At 52.1% G+C, this 24,182-nt stretch overlaps 9 protein-coding genes across 9 annotated transcripts; 4 read left to right on the top strand and 5 right to left on the bottom strand.

Annotated features, from left to right (window-relative positions):
* Window positions 1-1,003: 1,003 nt before the first annotated feature.
* On the top strand, window positions 1,004-5,284 carry BO70DRAFT_161249 (GTPase-activating protein LRG1). Its single transcript, XM_025538280.1, has 6 exons — window positions 1,004-1,672; window positions 1,731-2,433; window positions 2,514-3,161; window positions 3,216-4,310; window positions 4,363-4,649; window positions 4,706-5,284. The coding sequence occupies exons 1-6, from the start codon at window positions 1,211-1,213 to the stop codon at window positions 5,159-5,161; spliced, it is 3,651 nt and encodes a 1,216-aa protein (XP_025402285.1). The 5' UTR covers window positions 1,004-1,210; the 3' UTR covers window positions 5,162-5,284.
* BO70DRAFT_161250 (uncharacterized protein) lies at window positions 5,285-6,146 on the top strand. Its single transcript, XM_025538282.1, has one exon. The coding sequence runs from the start codon at window positions 5,407-5,409 to the stop codon at window positions 5,860-5,862; it is 456 nt and encodes a 151-aa protein (XP_025402284.1). The 5' UTR covers window positions 5,285-5,406; the 3' UTR covers window positions 5,863-6,146.
* A 299-nt stretch (window positions 6,147-6,445) lies between these two features.
* BO70DRAFT_426763 (uncharacterized protein) lies at window positions 6,446-11,991 on the top strand. The gene is made up of 5 exons (XM_025547821.1): window positions 6,446-6,545; window positions 6,606-7,223; window positions 7,292-7,744; window positions 7,813-9,366; window positions 9,428-11,991. The coding sequence occupies exons 1-5, from the start codon at window positions 6,498-6,500 to the stop codon at window positions 11,675-11,677; spliced, it is 4,923 nt and encodes a 1,640-aa protein (XP_025402283.1). The 5' UTR covers window positions 6,446-6,497; the 3' UTR covers window positions 11,678-11,991.
* A 44-nt stretch (window positions 11,992-12,035) lies between these two features.
* BO70DRAFT_359414 (uncharacterized protein) lies at window positions 12,036-13,793 on the bottom strand. Its single transcript, XM_025542535.1, has 3 exons — window positions 13,506-13,793; window positions 13,158-13,449; window positions 12,036-13,099 (listed from the first exon to the last, which is right to left on the bottom strand). The coding sequence occupies exons 1-3, from the start codon at window positions 13,651-13,653 to the stop codon at window positions 12,403-12,405; spliced, it is 1,137 nt and encodes a 378-aa protein (XP_025402282.1). The 5' UTR covers window positions 13,654-13,793; the 3' UTR covers window positions 12,036-12,402.
* A 183-nt stretch (window positions 13,794-13,976) lies between these two features.
* Window positions 13,977-15,341, top strand: BO70DRAFT_359413 (proteasome regulatory particle base subunit RPN10). Its single transcript, XM_025542534.1, has 4 exons — window positions 13,977-14,133; window positions 14,202-14,240; window positions 14,301-14,520; window positions 14,599-15,341. Exons 1-4 carry the CDS (start codon window positions 14,105-14,107, stop codon window positions 15,157-15,159), a joined length of 849 nt encoding a protein of 282 aa, XP_025402281.1. The 5' UTR covers window positions 13,977-14,104; the 3' UTR covers window positions 15,160-15,341.
* A 108-nt stretch (window positions 15,342-15,449) lies between these two features.
* BO70DRAFT_359412 (trafficking protein particle complex subunit 4) lies at window positions 15,450-16,445 on the bottom strand. Its single transcript, XM_025542533.1, has 3 exons — window positions 16,257-16,445; window positions 16,064-16,186; window positions 15,450-15,941 (listed from the first exon to the last, which is right to left on the bottom strand). Coding segments are annotated over exons 1-3 (594 nt in total). The 5' UTR covers window positions 16,259-16,445; the 3' UTR covers window positions 15,450-15,472.
* A 678-nt stretch (window positions 16,446-17,123) lies between these two features.
* Window positions 17,124-17,967, bottom strand: BO70DRAFT_350337 (putative O-methyltransferase; the record flags this gene model as incomplete). The annotated part of the gene is made up of 2 exons (XM_025541689.1): window positions 17,124-17,165; window positions 17,218-17,967. 2 exons carry the CDS (start codon window positions 17,965-17,967, stop codon window positions 17,124-17,126), a joined length of 792 nt encoding a protein of 263 aa, XP_025402279.1.
* Window positions 17,968-18,639: 672 nt separating this feature from the next.
* On the bottom strand, window positions 18,640-20,230 carry BO70DRAFT_161174 (isocitrate lyase/PEP mutase family protein). Its single transcript, XM_025538279.1, has 4 exons — window positions 19,998-20,230; window positions 19,436-19,925; window positions 18,882-19,363; window positions 18,640-18,831 (listed from the first exon to the last, which is right to left on the bottom strand). The coding sequence occupies exons 2-4, from the start codon at window positions 19,923-19,925 to the stop codon at window positions 18,766-18,768; spliced, it is 1,038 nt and encodes a 345-aa protein (XP_025402278.1). The 5' UTR covers window positions 19,998-20,230; the 3' UTR covers window positions 18,640-18,765.
* Window positions 20,231-21,837: 1,607 nt separating this feature from the next.
* BO70DRAFT_359410 (putative C2H2 finger domain protein) lies at window positions 21,838-23,670 on the bottom strand. The gene has a single exon (XM_025542532.1). The coding sequence runs from the start codon at window positions 23,567-23,569 to the stop codon at window positions 22,205-22,207; it is 1,365 nt and encodes a 454-aa protein (XP_025402277.1). The 5' UTR covers window positions 23,570-23,670; the 3' UTR covers window positions 21,838-22,204.
* Window positions 23,671-24,182: the final 512 nt, after the last annotated feature.

Below are 24,182 nucleotides of genomic sequence, written 5' to 3'. Positions count from 1 at the left end.
TACCCAACCCAGTATGGTATGGTCCTGGGGCTCCACCTCCTTTAGCATTACAGGGTCTGTTTCTGCCAGCACATCGAATTACGGGCGTGTTCCGAAAAGAGCGGCCTCCCCCTCCCCTGCCAAACCGGTCAAACTGGGAGGGTGTTTTGTTTGTTTGCTTGTATGGGAGATTATAGGACAAAGGCTGATGGGTGTTTGAGAAAGACACCTCCATCTTCACCTCTTGAACACGTTCATCTGGTCTCCTTCTGGTCCCCTTCTGGGGTGATGTTGTTGTGGTGATCCCTTGGGTAGCCTCACCAGGCACGGAGTCCCCGTTACCTGGTATGGTAATCCGCCCACAACTGCAGGAGCCATGGAAGCGCCTTCTCCGGGCGGTGTGCGAGGCGGTGACCCCTTTCACGTGACCGTCTCTAGCGGGCAACCAGCAACATGACTTGAAGCATAGGGGGGCAGAGCGACAACTGCCAGCAGCACACTCGCTCCCCCCAAACACCGCGGTTTCCTGTCCTTACTTCTCCTCGGTCATTCTAGCTGGTACTCTAGACTCGACGTGACCTTTCCCTGTCCGGCTCTGCTACACTGGCCCATCTCCCCTGGCTCTGGGCTCAGGCAGTCTACCAAAACCCTCTTGCTGAAGGGATTAGGAATGGTTGTGATTCCCGACAGCGCACTCCGCCGCTTGTTGGTCTCACTTTGAGCTCCAACCCATCCATCCCCCATTCCGCTTCCCTCGACACGGGCGGTTGCGCCTCGCCTCTGGAGGGATTCTTCCCCCGGACACTCCACCCACTCTGCTTCTTACTTTGAGCGATTATACTGTTGTACTTTGTCCACGCGCCTCGATTTCTGCCCTCGGATTTCCCCGCAAGTTTCAGCTACATGGCGTGAGGTGAGTTGCTACGGGAAAGGTCGCCAACTCTCCTAAACAACCCCGCGCAAAACAATACCAGGAGTTTCGTCCCGAGTCTAACATGGCACGCTTTAGAAGACGGAATTATCAGCTAGACGCGCGACCTCGACGACTCCTACCTCGAATTTAACCCACACTGATTCTGTTTACTCCTCTTCCTTCCTCGTCCTTCGACAACTCGATTCTCCCTGACCCTATTGGCGGCAACGCCATCAATTTCCAAGTTTCGGCAAAAGTTATCCATCGAAGCGTTAGTTTTCCGACCTCTGTATCCGAAAGGCATAGTTCCTTACGGACATGCCTCCCGGCGACGTTCCTTTGCCGGACAGCCTCGTGCCGGGCAACGGGGGCGCCCGTCCAAAGCTCAATACCAGTGGATACGGCGGTGGTAGTCACCAGTCGCAAACACCTACATCTCCTGCGGACAGCAATATCGCCTATGACTCGCCTCGTACGAGGGCAGGAGGATGGAATGGCTCTACAAACAGCCCTGTTGATGGACCCCCGGGCTCAGATGGTCGCATGAGCAGGCGATTGGAATCCGGCCATCCTGGCCCAAGGGACCCATCCACTCCAAGGGATCGCAATGGCTACTGGGAAAGGTCAACACCACGGGAGAGATCCCGGCCGAATGGCCGCCCACCCACGAAATCTCCAGCTAGCTCGTCGCGGACCTGCAAGAAATGCAGCGAACCCCTCACTGGTCAATTTGTACGAGCGTTACTCGCAACGTATCACCTTGAATGTTTCAAGTGCGAGGTAAGTTCTCAGAGCTATAGCTATCTTGGACCTTCTCCTGACTGACTCTCGTGTATAGGATTGCGGTCAGATCGTGGCGTCTAAGTTTTTCCCCGTCGATGCGGAGGATGGAAGTGGTCAATACCCCTTGTGTGAAACGGACTATTTCCGACGTTTAGATCTTCTGTGCCATGACTGCGGTGGTGCCCTGCGGGGTTCATACATTACGGCCTTGGAGCGCAAATACCACATAGAACACTTCACCTGCTCTGTTTGCCCGACCGTCTTTGGCGCACAGGACTCATACTATGAGCATGAGGGGAAGGTTTACTGTCACTTCCACTACTCCACCCAGTTTGCACAACGGTGCCATGGTTGCCATACGGCCATTCTGAAACAGTTTGTTGAGATTTTCCGCAACGGCCAGAACCAACATTGGCATCCTGAGTGTTACATGATCCACAAGTTTTGGAATGTCCGGTTAGCTCCGACAGGTCAACCACTCGAACTTTCCGAAGCCGATTTGGATGCAACCGATGAGGAGCGCAACAGAGTCCGTGAGGATGAGGATGTTATGGAAGAAAAAGTGTACAAAATATGGAGCATTTTGTCAAGTTTCGAGGAGTCTTCTGCGGCATGCATTTCGGACATGCTTCTCCATGTCAGCAATGGCACCTATGTCGATGGAGTTCTCGTAGCCAAACGGTTCATTGGTCATGTTGATGTTCTCTTCTCTGCTATTGACCAGCTTGCGGGACACATCAAAACCCAAGGCATGAAAGGTTAGTCACCAAATCTTTTGCAGTCTCGTTATGATCTGTTGTCGGAAAATCGCGGGCTAACAGTTTCTTTTGAACCATAGATCTGGCTTACGGGCGCGAAGCAAAACTTCTGTGCAAGAAGATTGTTGCATTCTTTGCACTGTTGTCAAAAACACAGGAAACCGGTGTACGAAAACTTGGGGTCACTCAGGAGCTTCTTTCGCTGGTAACGGGCCTTGCACATTACCTGAAACTTCTCATTCGCATTGGACTGCAAGGGGCTCTTAAACTAGAGAGGGAACAACGAGCTTCTGAAGGTCTTCATCATTTCTTAGATCACTTGGGAGACCTTGAGGCACTTCGACCTCCAGAAGAGGAAGAGTCGCTTACCGATTTGATGGTTGGGGTTGATACTCTTGCGGACCAGCTTTCAGATTGTTGCGCGGCTTGTAAAGAGCCAATCGACGACGAGTGTATCATGATTGGTGATAGCAGGTGGCATATAAAGCCACCTCATCTGACGTGTGCTGGATGCCAAAAAGATCTAACCCACACCATCCAAGACGCATCGTGGAGCCCCAAGGAAAAGCGACCTTTCTGTGGTGATTGTGTTTCGCAGAAGGGGCTTACACACGACGTCCAAGGGAGCTTTACTCATATTACCAAACTCCAACAGTTTGTGTTCTTGCTCAAGGTCGCTCTCGCGCGGCTCCTCGCTGTTCTACGGGCAGGCGGAACGTTGATCACTGGTATGTCATAATCGTCATTCGAGTCGCGCTTTTCACCACTAATCCATTTACCAGACGATCCCTCTGCCCCACAAGACGGCAACGAAGGTGGTCGCGCCCCTGGCGGTGAAATACGTCGGTCTGCCACCAGAGGCAAGACGTACGCAAACGCAGTTAGAAGTCCGCCTGAAGGATCATCCCTGGAGCAAACAGTCGGTGAGATGCGACGTCTTCGATCAATTCGGAACGAACGGACCTTGTCAACGACTTACAAGAAAGCGCGGGCATCTCGAATTATAGATGGACCAGAAGGTCGTAGCGTGCGACCTGGTTCGTCGGGCGGCGAAGGCTCAGATTCGAGAGGTCATGGCTTCCAGATCGTGGAAGAAAAGGATGCTAACGGGGAGACAGTCACTGAGCTGACATTTGGCAACCAGGACGCATTGACGTTGGATGACATTCCCAGGATTGTCGCTGCCGAGCAAGCCAAGGAACAGCGTCCCAACGCCTACAAGCACGCTGGCACCAAGCTGGTTGGAACCACTGAGCCTCTTCCGAAGTACAATCATGGCCATCAACGTGGCGTGTCTGATGCCGGTCTGGAACGGCACATTATGGACCAAGGTGGCAGGACCAAGAAGTATTTCTCCGAGCTTTCCGCGCTGGAGTATTTCATTGTTAGACACGTTGCTGTCTTGTCTATGGAGCCTCTGTTGGATGGGCATTTCACATTAGAGGAGCTCCTCTCCTTGATCGAATCGCGCAAGCCCACCATCTGGAACATCTTTGGTCGCGCTTTCAACAAGGAGGGCAAAAAAGTTGGGAAGAAAAAGGGCGTTTTTGGTGTCAGTCTGGATTTCCTCGTCGAAAAAGAAGGCACAGAATCAAGCCATGGCGTGGGTCCCGGTGCACTTAGGATTCCTGCTCTGGTCGACGACGCCGTGTCCGCGATGCGCCAGATGGACATGTCAGTAGAGGGTGTTTTCCGGAAGAATGGCAACATCAGGCGTCTCAAGGATCTGTCCGAACAGATCGACAACAAGTATGAGCAGGTCGACATGACCAAAGAAAATCCTGTTCAGATTGCGGCTCTACTGAAAAAGTTTCTTCGTGAGATGCCGGATCCTCTCTTGACGTTCAAGCTCCATCGCCTTTTCGTCATTTCACAAAGTGAGTAACGGCCTTTCCCCAAGATCGCAAGCTTCCTTGCTTACGTCTGCAGAAATACCCGACCCCGAAAAACAAAAGCGCGTCTTGCATCTCACATGTTGCCTACTTCCCAAGGCCCACCGGGATACCATGGAAGTTCTCTTCGCTTTCCTCAACTGGACCTCGTCTTTCTCCCACGTCGATGAAGAGACTGGTAGTAAGATGGACATCCACAACCTGGCGACTGTCATGACACCCAACATTCTTTACCCCAATGCGAAGAATAGTACCGTGGATGAAAGTTTCTTGGCAATCGAAGCTGTTAATTGTCTAATCACATACAACGACAATATGTGTGAGGTATGTTTTGTGTTCCCACTTACGTGCTTGTTCTTGCATGCTCACTTCTCTCCTAGATACCGGACGATTTACAATCTGTCCTCACCGATACGAACTTCTTCCGAGAGAACAACGAGGTAACTACCAAGGAAATTCTCAAACGCTATGGCGACATCGCGCGTGGAAGCATCTCTCCGAAAGCGAGTAACGGCGGCGAGACTGTTACAATCACAAACTCAAACCGCGGGGCAAATATTCCTGCTTCTGCCCGCATCGAGACAGATCCTTCTCAGGACGCAGCGTGGCAGATGCAGAGCTCAGTTCGCCATGTCCAGAGCCCCGGGGGCCATCAGCATTCGACCAGTGGAGCCCAGCAGGCTGGTGCAGAACTCGCACCTGCACCGCCGAATGACTACCGTGAACGGAGCACCTCCAATGGAAGCCAGCAGAATCCGATCCAGGCCGACGGACAAGCCCAACAGATGCCATACAGAGCTCGTCCGGGTGCTGGCCCTATGGGAGTGGCTGGCTAGTCCTTGCCGACTAGATCCTCAGCGATACCAACTCCTGCGCTGCTTTTCTGCATAGTTTCGAGGTCATTTACCAATGCATTATCCGCCTCTATATTCTTCGAGCTCAAAATGGATGCTCTTGGCGTATTGTTGGGCCCTTCAGCGTTCTTTTGATTTAACAAGGTTGGACGGAGTTTGTTCTCCTTTCGAGATGAGATGATTTCCAGGGTTTGATTAGATGGTCGGCTGAAAGCTTCTCCTGATGGATGGAAGCTCTTATAATTCCCTTTCTATTGCACACCGACTGCGTGAGGTACATTGCATTTGGCTGCGAGTCTCGATGCGTGTCCACCCACTGGTACCCTTCAATTTGGACCCAACCGCTCGGTTGGCGGCGGGGGCGCCTCTTTTCGTCCGGTGTGGCTGTTAGGTACAAATTCTGGGATTTGGGTGTGTTCATTTCTCCCTACTTTTACCATTACCTTTCTGGACTTTCCCTTGCATTGCCATTCAGATCCAGCATGGACAATTTCCCCTGGTATCTTCGTTTCTCTTCATTACCTACTTTTTCATATGTCCCGCCGGTGTTGCACCTCTCAACTTGCCATCGATCAAGATGTGAGCTTATCGAGACTTCCTTCTGTTTTCTTTTTCTCTTCTTTTTCTTTCTTCTTTTACCAGCCAGTCTAATGACTGTCGAAGATACCTGTGCTGAGTCATAAGTTCTTTTTCTTTTTTTTTTCCCACTTTTCTTCCTGCTTTCAATTCTCCCTCTTACTTACATTTTACCCATACCACCTACTTTGCTGATATCCCGAATTGTTCGCGTCTGGTTCTTATCACACCTATGTCTCCATGTGGTGTTGTTTCCTTAAAACAGGAGGTGTAATTTACAAGCGCTGGATGAAAGGAATGCTATAGTGCCAACTCTGTGGAAGTGCGCTTAGTCGAGTCCTAATTAATCAAACCGTTCCTCAAGCAGATCTCTCTTTCGTGTAGTTTTGTAGTTGATGTACGGGATAGGTTGTATCTCTTGTTTGCTATGTCAATTTATCCATCGTGGGATTGGTCCTTTGAGGAGACTAGGGTCCGGGGTAGAGCCAAGTCGCATTTCCCCAATTGAATCCTCTCGCTAACCGCCAGCGATGAACTAATGCAGAGGCCGCTTTGCCACGTCAGCTGCGCAAACACCCAAATTGGAGACTTCGGCTGAGGCTCGACAAGCTGGATGTGCCTGTCTATCTCTCTGGCCTGGATAAGTCTAGGTATACCCCGCCATTAGCCAGATGGATCCGGCTCTCTTGTTTTACCGGAGAAAGCCGAGGACTTGCATCTGAGTAACACAACGTCAGCCAAAATGCCCTGTCATTCTTGCTGGCCATGGACAAGGAAAAGTAGATCCAAGGTATTCAATCAAGTCTTCCCTTCGTGATTGTGACCATGCTGACCAGCACTCGTTCTCCAGCAATCAGCTCAATCTTCCGCGCCAAAGCCTCATGTCGCCCCAGAATCAAGCTGTGGAAACCCGGAATCCTCTCCTGAGGAACCACCTGTCGGATCATCCACTCCAAAGCCTCATGTCTCTGCAGAGAAGAACGATATAGAACGGGCCGTCTCCCCAGAGAATGCACAAGAAAATCCTTCATCTGACTTGTCGAGTCCGCCAGTGAATGCATCCTTCATCGCGACTCAACAAGACCACAGAAGAAATGCACTCCCCAAAACCATTCTTACCGACAAAGAAAGAGCCAACAGAGCAGAAAGCGTGAAGGATACATCCATAAACAAGGGACTTTGGGCGAACGCGCGCAAAAAGGTGGATCCCGAACGATTATGCCAACTGGAAGGATTTATCCAGGATGGGCACAGCGATGATCTCCAGGATGCGGCCATAGCGAAACTGAAAGCCATCCAGGAATCCCGACTGAAAATCCAGATTGGAGAAGGCAAACCGCAAGGAGTGAGAGATGGAGTCATCAAAGTGGTCCAGACCGTCCTGGGCTACAGTTCTCTCATATCCGCGGCTGTCGCCGCTGAATCTCATGCCAGCCTGGCCTGGGGGAGTATCGCGGCCCTCCTCCCAGTGAGTTCGTTTGAATGGGGTACCAGACAGGAGTGCAGGCGTTTCTAATTCTAACAATGCATGCCTAGATCTTGTCCGCTGCTCTGTCGCACACCGACAACGCTCTCAATGATTTAAACGGCATCTCGAGCTTGCTTGTACGGTTCCGCGTCATCGAGGTTGTTTATGACCTCTCGGAACATCCAGAGGAGAGGTTCAGAGCTTCCGATCACGATAGGGATCTTCACGCTCAGCTGAGGGAACAGACAATTGACATTTATGCTCGAATTCTCGAATATCAGACCGATCTCTTGCACCATTATTCACTTAATCAGTTTCGACGAATGGTCAAGGACATTGCCGTTGCATCGCAGGGGAAAGCAAGCTTTTCGGAAATCCAGAGCCTTGAAGCTGATGCTAGCAAGACCTTGGACACGTTGGATAGTGGAGCCATTGCCGGCCTTGATAGTCAATTATCATCCCTGAGGCAAAGTGTCGACGAGATCCTGGATAGGCTGAAGGAGGTACAGAGTGATGTCTTGGTAAGATTGAAGCGATGGATGAACACAGTCAGTCCCATCTGAGATTTTCTCGCTCACCATGAGGACAGGAATTCGCCAAACGCGAACATATAGAAAAGCTTCCCCAGGCGGTGTGCGCTGCGTTCAATGAAGGCCTTAACGGAGAGATACCGCCCTCGTGCCACAAGGACACCAGAAAAGCTATCCTGGGCATGGTTCGCGACTGGGGCGAAGGTAAAGACGACGGGAGTAGATGTGTCTTTTGGCTCAATGGTATGGCTGGCACCGGGAAATCCACAATCGCCCGCACGGTGGCCGGCCAGTTCCACGAGCAAGGCTATCTCGGCGCGAGCTTTTTCTTCTCGAGGGTCCAGGAAGACCGAGCGAAGGTTGAAATGTTCTTCTCCACGCTTGCGCGGGGTCTGGCGCAGAGGATTCCTGGATTCGATGCCTGTCTATACCAAAGCCTTCCTGCGTATGACAAGATGCAACAAAGAAGCTTGAAGGATCAGTGGGAATGTCTGATCCTTAAGCCCCTCAGAACTCTCGAGTCAACATCACTTGTGCCCGTTCGTGTAGTCCTCGTCATCGACGCACTAGACGAATGCAAAGGTACTCGGGCCGTTCCCGATATTATCAGTCTATTCTTAGAGGCCAAAGTCCTAAAGCGCATTCAGCTTATGATTTTTGTGACCAGTCGGAATGAGAAACACATTCTTGAGAGCTTCGAAGAAAGGTCTGACGTGAAACGTCTGTCGCTGGAAGAAGGAGTTGGGGCAACACATACCGAACAAGACATCTCTACCTATGTCCGGAGCGAGCTTGAGAAGATTCGAAAAGGTTGGCCAGAGGAGAAACAGATCCAGGAGCTTTTGCAATGGAGCGGGAAGTTGTTCATTGCTGCGAATACCGCATGTCGGTTTCTCAGAGGCAATTTCCCAGATCGACGACTCTCGGAGTTTCTCAGCGCCAAGATGATAACAGGCAAGGGGACAGACAATCTTGACCAGATGTATCGTCGTCTGCTCGAAATTGTAGCTGTGGGTGACGATGGTGATGTATTCGTCGAGTTGTTCCCTCGGGCTGTAGGGGTGATACTTGCTTCTAAACAGCCATTGTCGTTATCTGACATGGAAAACTTCCTCGGCATCGATTCAGAAGAGATGAAGTTCATACTGAATAGTCTGAATTCTGTCTTGATTGTCCCTCAAGATCGAAATGCGGCCGTTCAGCTGTTTCATCTTTCGTTCCGTGACTTCCTTCTTGATAAAAGAAGATGTCAGGACGAGAGATTCTTCATTGATGAAAGCAAGGCTCATAGGAGATCATTTGAATATTGCTTGAAGCATATCGGCAGTCAATTGAAAAAGGATATGTGTCAGCTACAAGAACCCGGGACGCTCTTCTCCGACATTGATAAAGACATGATCACTCAGCATATTTCTCCCATCGTTCGATACGGCTGCCAATACTGGGCTTCCCACTTAGTGGACGCAGTGGTTTCCCCATGGGGGACTGGAGAGACGCACATGGCGTTGGAATTCTTGAAGGAGCACCTTCTGCATTGGGTTGAGACCCTCGCTCTGATAGGAAGGATTGATGATGCGGTAACTGGAATTGCTATTTTGAAAAGTCTCGCACTGGTAAATGAACTGTCACCCCGCTTCGAGTAAGGCTCCCAGCTAATGAATCCATTTCAAAAAGGACTTAAAACATCAAGGCTTTGCAGACTTTGTCGACGATGCCCATAGCTTCATCCTTTATCACCGATCAATCATTGAAAAGGCTCCACTTCAAGTTTACTACATGGCAACTGTGTTCACCCCGACGGAGAGCCTTATACGAAGAAGATTTTCTAGAGACTACCCAGCATGGTTACTCAGGCCACCGACAATGGAGAGTCAGTGGGGCCGGGAAGAGCAGGTCCTCGAATTGGATAATCGACCTCTTGAGTTTGTGATATCCCCAGATGGGAGCCTGGTTGCCATTTGCACCACGAAAACCATCACAGTCTGGTTTACGACCACAGGGAAATTATTTCACACCTTCGATACAGAACTGGAACTGGCTGCTGCCCCTTTACCAGGACAGACGAGCGTGGAGTGTCTTATCTTTTCTCGGGATGGGACGGAGCTGGCGGCTGTGTTGTTCACACGAGGCCTCCACTCTCGTCATATAAGAGCATGGAGTCTTACAACTGGAAAGGCCAGCACTGCATTGACGGAGAAACTGTCGAGCATACTTTCACTAACCGAGTTGAACAACTGGTCTTTCCAGCCTGGCCATGACACTCGGCAGCAGAAAGATAGAGGCCTTCCCACTGAAAGGAAGGAAGACACTCAAATCAATTTCAAGGGTGTATCAGTTTCCGCTGATGGCACAATAATGTCTCTCTCCCAGGGACGCGTACTACACATTGGCAATACTGATACCAGGCAGATAAGTCACACCTTGACATTTGGGTTGAAAATAGGCGAAGTGTCACTTTCCGCCACCAGAGCTGCTATTCGCTTTTCCGACGGCAATGCCACAGTGTGGGACATGGTCAAGGACCACGAAATCGACATCGGGGTTCTTCAAAGGGGTTTCATTGATTGTTTGGCTCTTTCTCACAATGGAGCCAAACTGGCTTACGCGATCGAGACTTATTTGGAGATATGGGATCTTGATTCCAAGCAGGTAGACCATTCTATCAACCACACCATGGATATAAAGCACCTCGCTTTATTTCCCCGCGGGCATAGATTGATATCGGGCTCATCCGTCCCGAATGCGCTTCTGTGGAATCTTCGTCGACTCGAAGCCTCCGTCGCTCCCTTATCGCTTTCAGGAAATCGATTGTTATTAAGTATGGACGGAACAAGGATTATGGTATTTGGGGAGAAATTCACGGTGTCGTTGTCGGTACTTCAAATCTGGGACTTTATGAAAGAGGGTTATGTCTTTCAAGTCCGAGATAAGGGTACGATCAGCGTGCTTGATAGCCGCACTTTACTCATACCATCGGTGTCCGATGTGGGCGAAGTAGATGACGAAGGCGAGGGCCACTTGCAGGCGTGGGGTGTGATGGGCGACCAAGGCGACCTGGTTACCCAAGGGCGAATCGTCCCGACGAATGCTCGTGACTGGGTAGGGCTCGCTATTTCCCCGAGTGGTACGAAAATAGCTATCATGAAGCCATCGGGGAGTCTCGAATTTTGGGGATATTGCGAGGCAAGTCAGCGGTGGGATCTGCAGGGAAGCGGAGACCAGGGGCGCTGTGATGAGAGATGGTACATGCATCATATTCACATTCAGTTCTCGTCTGACGAGACGCGTGTGCTACTTCATTCATACTCGTTATGCGATTGCGATCTAGCGGTCTGGTCTGTTGGTAACAGGCACTGTGAATACCGAGTCAACAACTTCTACACAAGGGTTTGCTTCGCAACTCTAGCTCATAATCCCACGATGGTAGCGATTGGATGGGAGGCTGGGAAGGTGGAGATACGCAGTTCGATGACTGGGAAGGAAATCGGTGCTATATGGGGACACGAGCTCAGACAGGGGGGACAACGCTCATTTGGGGAACCGATACGCATAGCGTTCTCGCCGCAGGACACCAGGGTAGCGGTGGGATGGAACGAGTGGAAAGTCACCGTCCATGAGATAGCCACGGGAACAACTGAGTGGGTATGGGAAGGTCCCCCATCGCTGGTGAACATTCTCACCTTTTCCCCGAATGACATGTGGAGCGAAAAGCCGTTCTATACGGTTGACAGCGCCGGCCATTGGATCCTTCACGACAGCAAAAAAATTATGGCCCTCCCGCAGAGGTTCCTGAAATACAGCAGTCGTCCTTCCCCATTGGACTATGGGTACATTTGGCAAGATTGCCGGGGTAATACTATTGCCTTCTATACTAAATCTGATCGGTTTGCAACCTTCATGTTCGACGGTGCTCCCAGCTTTTAAAGTGGTATTGCGTCAGCCTGACTTATATATGTTAGTCACTCTGCCTCAAGCACCGTGGCTGATGTGTCTGAGACTTGTGTTCGGGTGGTCCAGGTATGAAACATGTACTTTATTCTTCTTGTGTTAGGATTCGCGCTGCTAGACCGGCGAGATGAATAGGGATTGTTGTGCACAATTGAATGAGCTATCCCGATAGCATCACGGCAATTCTCTAGTCCTCTGTGATGCTTGCAAGTAATCTAGCTCAACTGACACACGTCCCTTCAACAGGATAGAACCATGCTAGCTGTAAAAACCCAGGACAGAATGATGAGGTCAAACATTGAGTTGAAGAGTACATAATACGCAGCACAATGGACGCATGTCAAAGTTCCAAAATTATAGACTCGCCTCCCATCCTCCCACAGCTCGACCCCCAAAAGAAATCGCCGAAGGATCATTATTCAACCAGAATGTACTGTAAACCAAACTGTAAGAAGCCAGACAGGCCCAAATCAGGCTACTGAGAATCGTATTGTTGTATAAAAAAAAGGGAGAGAAAAAAAAACAAGGCGCATGAAAACTCCCATGATATCCCCGTAGACCTCGCCCCTGCCATTGCCAAAAAAAAGGTATTAAAAAACACCGTTTTACTCCGCGCCCATAACTAAAAAAAAAAAAAAATATTGAAGAAAACATGCCAATTTGAGAAAGTCGATTGAATGTATGTGGTGATGTGCTGCACACTAAGCTCGTTTGCGGAGGACTCTCCGTCCTGCTGTTGTTGTTGTTGGGGCGTCGCCCCCGGCGGGCGTGGGGGCTCTCTTGGTTGTAGCTGAGGTGGTATTCCTCTTCGCAGCTGCGGAGGCGGTTTGTCTCGCGACGGTTGATTTCTTAGTCGTAGCGCTTGAGGTTGACGCGGTGGTTGCTTTGCGAGCGCCGGTTCCGGTCCTCGTTGGCTTGGCAACGGTTGTTCCGGACGATGCGGACGATGAGACGCTGCCTCTGCGTTCGAGCTGCCGCGTCGCGGGTCTTGGCAATGGGGAGCGCAGCGTCTTGGACCCCGTGGCGGCGCGGCTGACGGGTCTCTTTGCTGCCTGCGATGGGGGTCTGTTATCCTTGATGGCGGAGGAGGCACCTTTGACTGTCCGGATGATCCCTGTGGTCGACTTGAGCGGACTGGATGGCTTCAGAGGCGACATGGGTCGCGATAGATACGATGAGTTCGTGGGCTTCTCTGGTGAGGCGCGCAACGGCGACTGTGGGTATGTCCGGGAATTCGAGGTCTTGGGGGAAAGAATCCTATAGTCTGCTCCTCGCATTTCCTGCGACACAACGCGCGAAGTACCAGCAGCGGCGCCGCGTCTCTTCGGGTTCTTCAGTACATCGAGGGGCTCTCCGGCGGCGGGAGCGTTCTCCTTGTCCGAGTAGATTTCTCCGTGGCTGGGCGTTCAAGTCAGCAAGAGGATGGATGGGGAGCAGTGATTTGATTCCGCATTACCTTTGCTTCTTCACTCTGCGGGCGCTGGGGCTCGCAGCAGAAGCCTTTTGCACGTTGGGGCTGACGGAGATGGTTGCGAAATTCCTTGGCGCTTTGGCTGGGCTGAGGAGCTTCCTCGGAGACGTATTTTCTTGCTGGGCCCGGAGAGAGGCCGTGTGTTTCTCAAGTAATTCGCCCATTTTGGCCTTGCGGAGAGCCATGGGGATGCGGTTCACACGTCGTTCAATTCGTGCGCGGAGATCGTTGGCTTGAAGGGCATACTGTGCACGAAGTTTGCGGGCGCGCTCGGTGACTGTGTGAGTGTCAGAGGAATTGCGCTGGGGATAACTTGATATTGGGCGAGCATACTCTCAAGCTGGAGGTTATCCATAAGGGCCTGTTTCTGATTGCGTGTGATCCGGAGCTTCTTCCTGGGGGGGCTGTTTGTGGGCGTTCTGGCTTCGTCATGGTGGGACGCGTCTTCGGGAGACTTGCGTTTGGCGGAGAGAGAAGCCATTGGGGGCAAATTGGATATGCGCGACCGAGGGAAAACAGGCGATGGGTGGGAGATGATTGAGTTGTGTGAATTTCGAGTGACGGGGGTGGGTTGGTGGGTGGAGGAGATTGAGGTCGGAAGGGATGAAATGGGAGGGGAGCGCGTCGAAGTATGGAGTGAAGAGAGCGGAGAGAGAGAGAGAGAGAGGGAGGGCGGTAGTAAACAAGCGCTGACTTAATTCGTCGTTAGCTCCGATCGGGACGGTGTGACATCTGCCTCCTCTTCCTCACCACAGCTCCAACATCATCATCTCTCCTCTCCTCCTGCAACCCCATCATCAATTTCCCCCCCCCCATCAGCGCTCGCCTCTGCACCCCGTTCCTACCATTTACAACCTTCTCTCATAAACTTGAATTCTCTCCATTCTCTTCTATATTTCTTCCCCAATCTACCCCGCCAACACAGAGCCAAGATGTCGTCGCTCGAAGCTACCATGATCATGTCCGCCTAGCCACCCCCCCCCAATCTCCTTCCCCACCCCAAGCTCCATGCGCTAACGCCATATACAGTGTCGACAATAGCGAAAGCAGCAGAAACGGAGACTATACGTGAGTGCCTCGTGCTGGGTCGACTTCCCGACCGTCCGTTCCGTGCCTAACAGCTCCCAGCTCGACACGATGGCAAGCACAGATCGATGCCGTCAGCGTCATCCACACCAGCAAAATGCGCGTACATCCCCAGTCCGCCGTCGGTCTTATGAGCATGGGTGGAAAGGGTCCCGAGGTTCTCTCAACATTCACCACCGACTTCGGTGGTATCCTGGCCGGTCTCCATCGCACGAAGATCCACGGCACTGCCCACCTTAGCTCCAGTATACAAGTGGCCGGTGTATGTCCCGAACCTGCTTTACCATTCTATCTTGTGTGACGATCTACGGATGTGCTAACGCAGTGTCGATTGATACAGCTTGCCCTGAAGCACCGCTCCGAGAAGTCCCAGAGACAGCGCATCGTGGTGTTCTCCTGCTCTCCGATCGAAGAAGACGAGAAGACATTAGTGAAGCTGGCCAAGAAAATGAAGAAGAACAACGTGTCCATCGACGTGATCGCCTTCGGAGACCTGGAGTCCGACCAGACCCAGAAGCTGGAGGCCTTCGTCGACAACGTCAAGGGTGGCGACGGTTCCCACCTCGCCGTCATCCCGCCCGGCCCCAACCTGCTGAGCGAGGAGCTCCAGCTCACGCCCATCCTGGGTGGTGACGGCCCTGGCGCAGATGGCGCCGGACCCGAAGGCGGTGATGGGTCCTTTGGGTTCGAGGATGCCGCCGAGGACGACCCCGAACTCGCATTCGCCCTGCGTCTGTCCCTGGAAGAGGAGAAGAACCGACAAGAGAAGGAGAAGCGGGACCGGGAGGAACAAGAAGGCAAAGTCAACCTGGAGAACATCCCCGAAGAAGGCCAACCCGGTGGTGAGTCCAGCGGGAGCAAAGACAAGAAAGAGGATGGCGACAAGATGGACACCGCTTAAACGTGGGGACCAGAATAACCTCCTTCCTGGATGATTTGATGCATACCCGGCGTTTTCATGTACTTTCCTCTTATACTGTAATTGTAGAAAGCGGTTCCCAGTCGACACGCTTTTGAAAGGATGCGGTATTATATGCAGTCTATCGTCATCGTAACTGTTTCCCATAATACAAACTATGGCGCCCAAATATAAAAGATATGAAAAGTTAAAAAGAAAAAGAAAAGCACGAGGAAAGATAAAGCCCACAACCATCCGCTCTACCCCCTCAAAAAAAAAAAAGGTGTATATGTATACCTCACATCCCCTCGCATAATCACGCCCTCCCCCTCAACCACCCCGTCAAATTCCGATCAAACGACTCACACCGCACCGGCATCTCCAGCTGATAGAAGGGATTCTTCATGACAAAATCCGCATACAGCTCGTATATCTTCTTCATGATCACATCGATATTCGTCATGAGCGGATCCGTAAACAAGAGGAACTTGGTCCCCGTCAACGTCTGAAAGCAAGTCAACCGGAACTTATCCGTCTCCATGGTCTCGAGACCCGTTGCGGGGACGCCGGGGTTCGGGAACGAATGTGTTGTTGTTGCTGCTGCTGCTGCTGCTGCTGCTGCTGCTGCTGTTGCTGATGATGTTGCTGCTGCCGAGGAAGGCATGGGGGTCGAAGTGGCCGAGGGAGAGGTGACATTGGGCGTGGATGCGGTGGTGGGTGTTGTTGCGGGTGCGGTTACAGTGAGGGGGAGTTTCGGGGTGATGGTGCGGGTGATGGCGTGGACACTGGGATTGGGCGAGTAAGGAGATGATGAAGTTAGTCTGGTATTCGGTCTATTGACTGGGTGGTTTCCAGCTGGATTGGAGTGAAAGGGAAAGGGGGAAAGAAGTGAAGATGAAAGACATACCCGTGAAAGGTTCCAGCCAGGACGAGGTAATCGTTCGTCGAGAGCTTGCGCAGTCCCGGCTGAAATTCGCGCTGGTAGACCAGCCCGCCGGCTTTATTGATGATTATGAGGGAGAAGACGGACCTGGATTGATTGTGAGCATGGTTCGAAACTGGATGAATGGGTCGGGGGCGCGCCTGTAGCTGCGACGGACATTGCGGAGGGGGGGGGGAATTGATCGGGGTGGTGGTGGAGGGTGTGTCGGACAGAGCTGTCCTTTCGCGTAGGGTTTCAGGCGTGTGAATCATGCAGCATCACTTGGATTCGTTGGCTGGGGGGCGAGGGGGGTTGTGGTAGAGGTGGTTTAGAGCTGTCCTTGAGCATTCACATCGTAATCGTTGTCCGTGTCATCATCGCCATGTCGCTCGTTGCGGAGGTGCGGCGCCCTGTTGTTGGTTGGCCGTCTATACCGCACCCACTTTGTGCCGGCAATTTGCTTCACCGCCTTGATTGGGAGGCGTGTGGCCAATCAGGGTGCGGTATTTCATAGTTGTGTCTGGATCTTTAGTTGGCGGTTTTGGGCTGTCTGGACAGAAACGTGAATTTGTATTTCTATCCAAAGAAGGATTTCAATTCTCTCATTTAACCCTCTTGACGCTCGCGGAGACTTCGACTTTGGACCTCGAGCCGGATATCGGCCGGATAATGACCATTCTCCGCTTGGACTTGGTATACGTGTAGATAATCCCAGCGACTACAACACATACTACTGCAAGTATATGGTGAGAAGAAAGCCTAATATTTATACACTGCACTCACTATATCATAATACAACTGAAAGAAGGGAGATGATTTCAGTGAAAAAGAAGGTGACTATCAAATGCATCCCAGGAGAGTCCAATAACTTAAAGAAGGCATATTTGCAGCCATGCTTCCAATCAAAATATATTCATGCTAATCCCAAGCATTGTCATCAAATCATGCTAGTACTGAAACCCAGCTTCCAAAAGCCATACAGAAACCATTCAAATGCTCATCATCGCATATAAATGCCCGTCTTGCCTCAAAAGCCAACGCAGAATCAAAGCCTAGCAGCCACAACAGTGGAAACCTCCACAATATTCTGCAAATATATTAGCCAAATACCAACCCCAAAGAAAAGAAGTAAAACTCACCGGACGTCTCCCATTCCCACCCACCTCAGACTCATACGAATGCGTCTCAAACCTCACCTCTCCCTCCCCTCCACGGCCCCCCTCCCTGACATAGGCCAAATAATTCGGCGCGCCAGGAATATCCGTGTTATCAGCGATGACCCTCGACCCCTCGTGGAAGAGGTCCAGATCCTCACAAAGCTGCAAATCACTTAGATAGAACTCCTCCCAGTGGTCAAAGAAGGCCATATCGACGCCCTTGGGCGTGATCTTGTCCTCGGCGATCAGCGCCTTCAACGACTCCGACGCTGGGCCCACAAGCACATGCACAATATCGTCGACGCCTGCAATCTTGATGAAGTCCCGCGCGATGGCCGCAACCGCCTCGTCGACTTCGAACGTGTACACGTGCAGACCCTCGGCGAACGGACCGTTCAGGTCGCGCAGGATGGCGGCCCACGCGATTGCGGAGCAGCCAATGTAGGTGCCGAACTCGAGCACGACCTTGGGGAAAGGCTGCATGCTCGAGAGCGCCTTTTGGGCCACGTTGAGCTTGGCTTGTTTGAAGTTCATCATGTGGGCGGTGCGGCTGTAAAGGTCCAGGGCTTGGTAGACGGCCCATGGGTTGTTGAGGAGGGCATCTTGCGGCTGGGAAAGGATATATTTGTGAACAGCGTGCGCGTTGGATTCGGGGGTGCCCTGGGGAAGATTGTTGTTAGTGGGACTGGGGGGGGGGGGGGGGGGGTGGTTTTGGAGTGGTGAACTTGCCATTGTGGTAGTTGGGTTGGGTTGTGGGTTGGTAGATGCTTGTTAAAATGACAAGAAGGGATTGTTTGTTATTGATGAGGGGCTGTAGATGCAGAGGCGATGAATTGAGTGTTATGCTGTCTGGACTCTGGAGACGACCTGGAAAGATTGGCAGGAGGGGTATTTATATGGCGGAGGATAGGACATGAATAGCTACATCGATATGGAGTATTCTTATCCGCGGACTGCTGCGCCATCGCGAACTCCATCGTATCTCCGACATGAGCCAACACCGCTCCTCGCTTTGAGGCATTGTTGTGTGGAACCTGAGCATAGCACTCGGTATACCATAGGGCTGAGAGAGGGAGTGGGGGACGCCTCAGGCATGCGCCGCCATACCCGGGCGATCCACAGTCCCAATGCGGAATTCAGGACCGAAACCGGCCTCAGATGCTTTTTGTGGTGCCTTAGCCCGAATGTCCGAAGTGCCGAAGCCGACCCTCAGTTCCGATCTCCTGGCTCGGCGTTGCAGACATTGATCTACTCGATGGTGTATTTCTGGTGCATATGATATCATTCCTGCCAACGGACTCGAGCGTGGGGTCCAAACCTAGGTATCCGGACTCATCCAACCGTTGGCTATGACATAGCTCTCAACAAATGGTCCCGTCATTGACATGTGATCTACATCCTTCGACTTAGTCGGGGCTGAGGACCCTGACGTTGTGACAGAAGGCTCCGATCTTCTTCTATATTGATGCCGTAGTGGTGTAGTGTACCCTGGGTGCTAAGGCACCATACCTCTCCAGGAACATTCTATAATCATTTACCCTCGTCCTGGGGATTGACGAGTCCCTGATCATCAAACTCATACCTCGACTCCAGATCCTGTTATTCAATGAGCATAACGCACAAAAGCCTCCGAGTTCACGACTTACCCAATACTTATTGAATCCGACACCCTCGCAGAGCTCATCATAACCAAGAATTCCAGGCGGGGCCCCAGTCATAAGACTGTTCTTCAACCCATTCAAAGCATCGCGAATACTCTTCAGCCGTGCTGCCACAAGCGTCCATGGATAAGCCACAGCTGCGAATCCAAGCCCCGCCAGCTCCTTAGCCGAAAGATTCTCCGTTTTCCCACCTTCGATAATATTAGCCAGCAAAGGAACGTCCAGCTCCTCCGCGCACTTCCTCATAGCCTCTCTATCAGGCAACGCCTCGACGAAAATAGCATCTGCCCCGATCCGCATAAACTCCTTTGCGCGGGTCATGGCCTCCTCCCATCCATGGATCAAGGCATCCGTTCTGGCCAGAATCACTATGTCTCGACCTTGGTTGCGCGCATCAACAGCGGCTTGGATCCTAGCGTAGGCTTCTCCTCTCGATACCACTGATTTGCCTTTGGTATGACCGCACCCTATACAACAGGAGTTAGCCCAGACCAATCCAGGAAGGAAGGGAACACAATGTTTGTTGGCAAAGTTCATACGCTTTGGCCACGTCTGATCCTCAATCATCACGCCTGCGGCGCCCGCAGCAGCGAATGATTCCACCGTGCGCCGCACATTCATCGGACTCCCGTATCCCGTATCCCCATCCACCATGATCGGGATGCTCGTGACCCGAACTATCTCTTGGATCCGGCTGCACATCTCCGCCATCGCAATGTACCCCGTGTCTGGGAGACCGTAGGAGGAGGCCACTGCAAACCCTGAGATGAAGATCATGGGGAATCCGGCTTCCTCGACGAGTCGTGAGGACAGGGCGTCGTAGCTGCAGGGGTGGGCGACTATCTTGGTGGGATCGCGGTGAGCCTTGAGCCACATTGTGCGTAGGCGGGAGGCTTGCACGGAGGGGATGCGGCCCTTGACATTCTTCAGCGTTATGGTGGTCTCTTCCGTGGATGGGTTGGTGTGTGGTTGGATGTGGTCGGAGGCGGCGAACTGGAAAGGATATGGAGGGGTTGGTTGGGGTGTCATCTTTGGGAGGGGTTGAGTTAGAGAGGGTGTCTTGTTTTTTTATGGGAGCGGAGGATAGTGCCAGGTACTTACTGTGAGGGACGTTTATTGTGGAATAGCAGCGATGGGAGAAAATATCGAGTGCTGTCCCAGTCTTGCGTTGACTGTCACTGAGGTTCTATAGACTGTGGAGCCCCGCAGAGTTATGTCATCCCCGCACTCCTTGGCTTCACGACCGAGTATGGAAGGCCTAAGGCGCACAATGTGAAAATGAATACCCCTGCGGTCATATATGAATAGCAAAGGCCATTCTGCAGTGGTTATTTTTTACCTGTTTTATTCTATTGTTCTCAATAGGACATGAAGAGGACGATCGAACTTCTGGCAGATATGTACCTGGTTTACCTCCGCACTGCCCGAGAAGTATATTCTCCTACCTTACGGTTCCTGGTATGAGGGTCTCATACCTGTATATACTTAGTATTTTCTTCCATAGTCCCAGACTAATTTATTCAAGAGAAATTACCGCCAAAATAAGATCCCAGCCCTACGTAGCTCCAGGTATGTACCACCCAAAGATGTAATACTAAACCTCAGCTCAGGCATCACTATTTCGCAGGCGCGGCAGGCTGCAGTCCGTGCGGGATAAGTATGAAAGACCGGCGAAAGAAGATTTGAGGAACATGATTTGTCTACGGAGTACTCCGTACGCCAAATAATAATTTCTATCCTTAGGCAACACTGCTATTGCTCTCACAAACTCTCAGTACTAAAGGTAAGGTACTAAAACGTCTTGTATCGCCGCCCTGCTGCATGAGGCCCCTATATTACCTTTAAGATGATGATGTGAGGGAAATCGATCTATTTCTTCAAGCATATAAATATCCAGTGTGACGTAGCTCTATTGGTATAGCCAGCAGCAATAATTACTTCTCTGTGTACGGAGTAGACCTGTTAGTAATTTCCAAAAGAAGTACAGCTAGGTAGTAGTTAGTACTTGCAGGAGATATGCTATTCTCCATGGTAACAATAGTACTTCCTCCACGCAGCGCCCTATAACACCACCCATTCAATACCTACCACAAAATTACATCCATACCGCATCCATCCACCCAACATTCCCCAATCCCCAGAACCCAGCAACAACCCACCACCCAGAACCCACTGGCAGCACCACCACCATCACCACCACCAACCCCTACCTTATCCGTCGATCGCACCCTCTAAAATCTGACACCAGCCCAAACCGCAATCTCACGCGTCATTAGCCAAACGCCGACAGACCACAAGACACGACCAGCCGCTCCCTGGACGACCGGATTCCAAACAGACGAGATGCAAGAGACGCGCGCGCATGCATTCTAGAAACCCCGACATGGCATTCCTGCCCGAGCTGAGAAATGAGCGATCGACGGGGAGAGGGGGGGGGGGGGTGTTGTAGACGCTCCACAGTCCACGAGGTTGTCAGATTTTAGTACGAGGGCTATTTGTTTCAGGTTGGGGGGTTGGCTTTGCATTTAGGATGTAATATGCGATGTATATGGGTGATGGATGGGATGGATCTGTGTATGAGTGGGATTGAGTGGAATGGGGATGGGGAGAGGCCGGGTGGTGGTGGTGCTGATGGTGTGCCAAGTTGTTAACTGCCAAGGTGGGAAGGGGAAGGGAAGGAAAAGGAAGGGAGGGAGACGGACGGGAGGGAGAGGGAGGAAGGGAGGGAGGATACTACGGGACGATGGAGCGATGGAGCGCTGCCACGTGGAATGAGACGTTGGCTTGGTCCGGTTGGGGGCCAATTAAGCGCGATGGGGATGACATTTATGGTAGAGTCACTACTTATGTACGGTAGCTCGAGGTAGGTGATTACTTGCAAAGGTGTATTTCCGTGTCTTATAGATTTATGGGTTAGAGGAATGCTCAATAATATGTAAGTGTGAAGAATCATTTCTATATTGGTCATCAACTCCTAGTGGTGCTTGAGATAGGAAAGCCAACTGCATATGCATGCACCTGCCAGCTCCTCCCTCTCGAGTGTAGTAGGTATGTATGTATGGATGGGTATTGTGCGAACCGGAAACCTTTCCCAAGGAGAACAACGTAGTCGCAAATGCGCGTGAAAGTAGTGAGTACAGGACATCAGTCGTCAGTCATCATCTCTCTGTCTGTTCAAAATAGCCAGGGCAGAGAAGGGGGATTAGAAAAGAGTAGAGGGGGAAATCAACAAAGGAAACAAAGAAGAAAACGACACAAGAAGAATCGTGGAAGGGGCGTAGGAGATGGCAGGCGGGAAGAAGAGACTTTTACTTGTCGCAAAGAGCGACCAACTTCCACTCTCCTCCCACCCGCTGAATGAGTTCCTCCTCCATCGCCCACTGGCGCAACAGGAGGTCCTCCGCCTCATACTGCAAGTCGCCCTTCTCGTAATGGCGCCCGACGTGTTCCATGCGCTCGTTCCAGCTTCTCGCCCCGCTGAAATGTTGCCCACAGAAGCCACAGCAGCTCTGAGAAGGGGGCTTGCGCTGCTCGTGCCAGCAGCGCTCCCGGACGGCCTCGAGGCTCTGCTCAAACTCGTCCCGCTCTTGGTCGGTTTCCGGGTGCTTGCGGTTCCGAGCAACCCACGGAGCGTGCATGCGCCGTTGGTGCTGGGTGAAAAGATCTTTGCGGTTGAAGTCGTTGACCAGGTGCGTCTCGTTGTATGCAGGACAGTCGTCGGATTCGGGGTTCCGGTCCTTGCTGAGGTTGTCGAGACAGCAGCGTCCGACATCGCACCGGTAGAACCCCGGCTGGATGTGTTGTGAGGTCACATGGCGTTTCCACTCGTTCTTGGACACGAAGGTGCTCGGGCATCCGAAATGTGAGAAACTGCAGACGAACACCCGGCTAGCCACCGCAGCATCCTTCTTACCACTGGCCTTGGAGCGAGACTTGGGTGCGGAAATGGACCCTGCCTTGGCGGAGGCCTTGCGAGGTCGCTTGCTGATGCGGCTAGCGGTAGGTTTGGATGCTTTCCGGGACTTGGCCTGGAAGCTAGGCGAGTTGCAAGTGACTGGCTGACTGGTTGTGTCGGGACACGTATAGATTTGAACGTCACAGGCAATGTCCGACTCGTTGGGTTGCGGGGTGCTGCTGTAGCAAAGCGCTTCATTCACGAAATTCCTCGTCTCGGTCTCGAGCTTCACGATAGGCTCAGGCTCGGGGTACACCTGGGAAGGTGCCACGAGACTGTCGACACCGCTGAAGGCGGCTGGTGAGGAGCAGGATTCGAAACCAGGTTGCGAAAGCATAGCATCATCGCACGTGTAAGGAGGGGACATATAACATCCCATGTTCAACCAGCTGGAGCTGCTGCTTTCGATGCTTTCGGCACCAGGGCTAGATGCAAGATCGCTGCACCAGGGAGAGCCGAAGTCGGATGGAGCAGTCAATGGGCCGGGGTGATGGGATAAGATCGGCTCGCCTGACCATGGCACACAGGAAGCAGCAAAGTAGGGGCTCTTCACTGGAATTTCAGCAGGCGAAAGCTGCATCTGGAAAGCCGAGGGGCGTTGGATAATCGTGGGGTCCGGGTAAGATTCGTACTGGCAGGGAAACAGCTCATAATCCTGGGGTAGATTATCCCCCGAGGGCATATGCGGGAGGTCTGCAAAGGGTTGGAAGCGGGCCATTGTTCAGATAGGGCAGCGGTGCGGTGCTCTCTTGGATCCGGGGGAGCAGACGAATGCGCCAGGCGAGACAGGCGCTGCTTTATATTGTGCGGACTCTGCGGAGGCCAGGGGCGTGGGGTCTTCAGCTGGAGGAGGCATGTTTATGTACCACTGCCCTGGGCGGGGAGGGCGGTACATTGGATGGATCACAGCGACCCGAAAGGAGCGCCGACTCAAGGCCATTGTTGAGCCGCATGGATCGGGAACACCGCGCCATTATTCGTGGAGCGCCCAGGCGCGAGTGCACCTTGGGAACCGGAGCAGCGAGCCCCTGCAGCGGCGGTCGATGCTGTCTGTCTAGCCCGGGCTGCTAGACGTCAAAACTACACGGACAGCCCAGTCAGATCCCTGTATTTCCGCTGGGTGGACCCCCTGGAGTGTCCACTTTCTCTACGAATTGATTTTCCATTTTTCCATTTTGATTGAGGTGGGTGAGGCATGTTCCCACCACGCGGAAGGACGGCGCCTGAGAGTCGCCAGGATTGCTGTCCTCGTGTTAGGGGGATTATTCTTATTATTATTATTATTCTTATTGAGTATTGACAGGACGGACGCCTCCACCCGAGAAACGATC

Source organism: Aspergillus heteromorphus, assembly GCF_003184545.1.
Source record: "Aspergillus heteromorphus CBS 117.55 chromosome Unknown BO70scaffold_4, whole genome shotgun sequence".
In the NCBI taxonomy this organism is placed as follows: Eukaryota; Fungi; Ascomycota; class Eurotiomycetes; order Eurotiales; family Aspergillaceae; genus Aspergillus; species Aspergillus heteromorphus.
Note: the sequence above shows the minus strand (reverse complement) of the source record. Positions and strands in the feature narration are given on the sequence as shown.